At 42.7% G+C, this 2,179-nt stretch overlaps 1 protein-coding gene across 1 annotated transcript in view; it reads left to right on the plus strand.

Annotated features, from left to right (window-relative positions):
* Positions 1-1,835: 1,835 nt before the first annotated feature.
* The window catches only part of LOC107084851 (interferon-inducible GTPase 5-like), a 6,149-nt gene continuing 5,805 nt past the window's right edge, over positions 1,836-2,179 (plus strand). The window contains exon 1 of the mRNA XM_015374898.1: positions 1,836-1,865. Coding sequence (XP_015230384.1) covers positions 1,836-1,865 — 30 coding nt within the window. The remainder of the gene's footprint in view (positions 1,866-2,179) is intronic.

Raw genomic sequence — 2,179 nt, forward strand, 5'->3', positions numbered from 1 at the left:
TTTTTAATAAATACATTTTGAATTAAATTATCATTTGTTATTGGAGTTATTGCTGTTGACTTTTACTGAAAAGCATTTTTAATAAACCAACTGTAAAATTTACAGTAAATATCATGTTATTGTAGGATTACGTAGGCGTATGTTAAGTGAGCGCATGCCACAGACATCTCTATGCATGGGAACAGAGATCCCCCCCCCCGCCCCAATCCAAGGTGTCCTAAGTTTCCCAAATGAAAATATGGTCACCCTATTTAAACTTATATAAATCTGCTGCCATTTTTAGCTGAAAAACGTCTGTATGTGTAACTAACGGATTTTTCAGTGGCATCTCTCCTAACCTTTACTAAACACATATCAGAGTAGCTGCCAGTTAAAATTTACTGAGTGCTGCTGCAAATTTATGTTAAAATGGCTTGCCACAGTAGGTCACGAAATGGACTGTATGTTAAAATGGCTTGCCATATGCGGTATCTCTTCTCATCCTCGTAGCTACTCTGTACGCAGTGAATAGCGACCCCAAATAATATTACGTACCAAAGCACCAGAGCCGATGATGTTTCACCGGGAGGTGGGACTTGAGAGCGAGGAAAAAAAGACTGAAAACCCTCTGAACACAGCTGCACCCAGTTACTGTTAGCTAAGGTGAATCAGCAGAAAAGGGGGAAAAAAGTGGAAATTATTGGTGGGGACTGTCCCTTCCATGGCCAAAGTTGGTCAGTGAATATCACATATTATACAAATCCATCACAACAACATTAGTGTGTTATTGAGCATAATAATACTGCAGTCAGATATTAAGATTACACATGCACGCAGACACACACAATATCTGACTATGTGCCAAAAGTGCTAAATTGATGATGTAAAAATGCCTTCCTCTTTTGCATGGCTCCCCACAAAAGATTGACTGCCGCTCCTGTAACCAAAATCATTGTATGTTTGATACCCACGGTCAACCCTGTGTATAAGAACATACTCATCTGCTAGCTTAGCAGCTTCAGCAGCTGTCTTCACGTTATTTTCACTGATGTGTACAGCAATGTGACTTGGAACAGAGTTTTTAAACTTCCAGGATGTGCTTTGCCTGTGAACACACACTGTAAAAGCAGTGTCCGGTCCAGATCAGACCAGCTTCTACTATCAGCAACACGCTCAAACAGGGAAAAGAAGGTATCCGGATCCCATTCAGAAAACTGAGGAACTAAATGCAGATTTTTGCCAACATCAAACAAGCCATAGGAAGCACCTAGGGAAACGTGGCCCTTACTAATTGAACTCAATCTACGTTCTTCCAACTCTAATTTTTTCACATCTGATCTTTTCTGTTCTATCCCAGCCTGCAGCAAAAGCAGCTCCCTCTTTTGTTCAAAAGTCAAGCTAGTGTCAAAGACGTCAGTGTCCAACCATGTCCGAGTAGCCTGCAGCTTAGCTGGTCCTAACACACCGGAGTCAGAATAGCTTTAATGATAGCTTTAATACTCTCTTTAGACCGCTTATCACTGACCTCCAATTGTTCAGTGATCTTTAACAATTGTTCACGTGTGCAGCGCTCCAACCCCTATTGAGACTGATCTCGCAAAAACTCGTCAACAGCAGCCATGACACTAACAATTATTCACACAACACCTTAGCTCCAACCCTACCAGTAGCACTCTGAGCTCCCACGCTCCCAAAACAACCACAACGTCACAGCGACCCCGTCCCTCTAACTGCCTAACCAGAAACTAACTAATCTCCCCCATAGTGTTCGGTTGTTTTGGTGGTGGGTTTTTATGCACTAATGCCCGAGAGTCCGGAAAAGCAACCAATAACTGGCAACCCCCTTGCAACTCCGGATGTGCTCCCGAGACAACTGGTCTACCCAGGTACACACCACATTAAACTATAAAATGTATAACTAGGGCTATCTGGTCCGCTAATGGGCCCTGGCTCGGGTTCTGGTACGCTAAAGGGCTCGGGATCTGGCCTGCTAAAAGGCTCTGGCTCGGGAAGTGCTGGCTGGTAGGGAGCTGATGGAGGTGGAAGGAAAGGAAATAGATCTTCCCTCAAGTGCAGGTGCTGCCGCCCATTAGCTGAGTTAGCGACCAACCCGTTACTTCTTGTCGTCTTTGTTTTTTTCCTACTGTAATGAGACTACTATATATATATATATATATATATATATATATATATATATATA

The sequence above is a fragment of the Cyprinodon variegatus genome, unplaced genomic scaffold (genome assembly GCF_000732505.1).
Source record: "Cyprinodon variegatus isolate N-32 unplaced genomic scaffold, C_variegatus-1.0 Scaffold110, whole genome shotgun sequence".
NCBI lineage: Eukaryota > Metazoa > Chordata > Actinopteri > Cyprinodontiformes > Cyprinodontidae > Cyprinodon > Cyprinodon variegatus.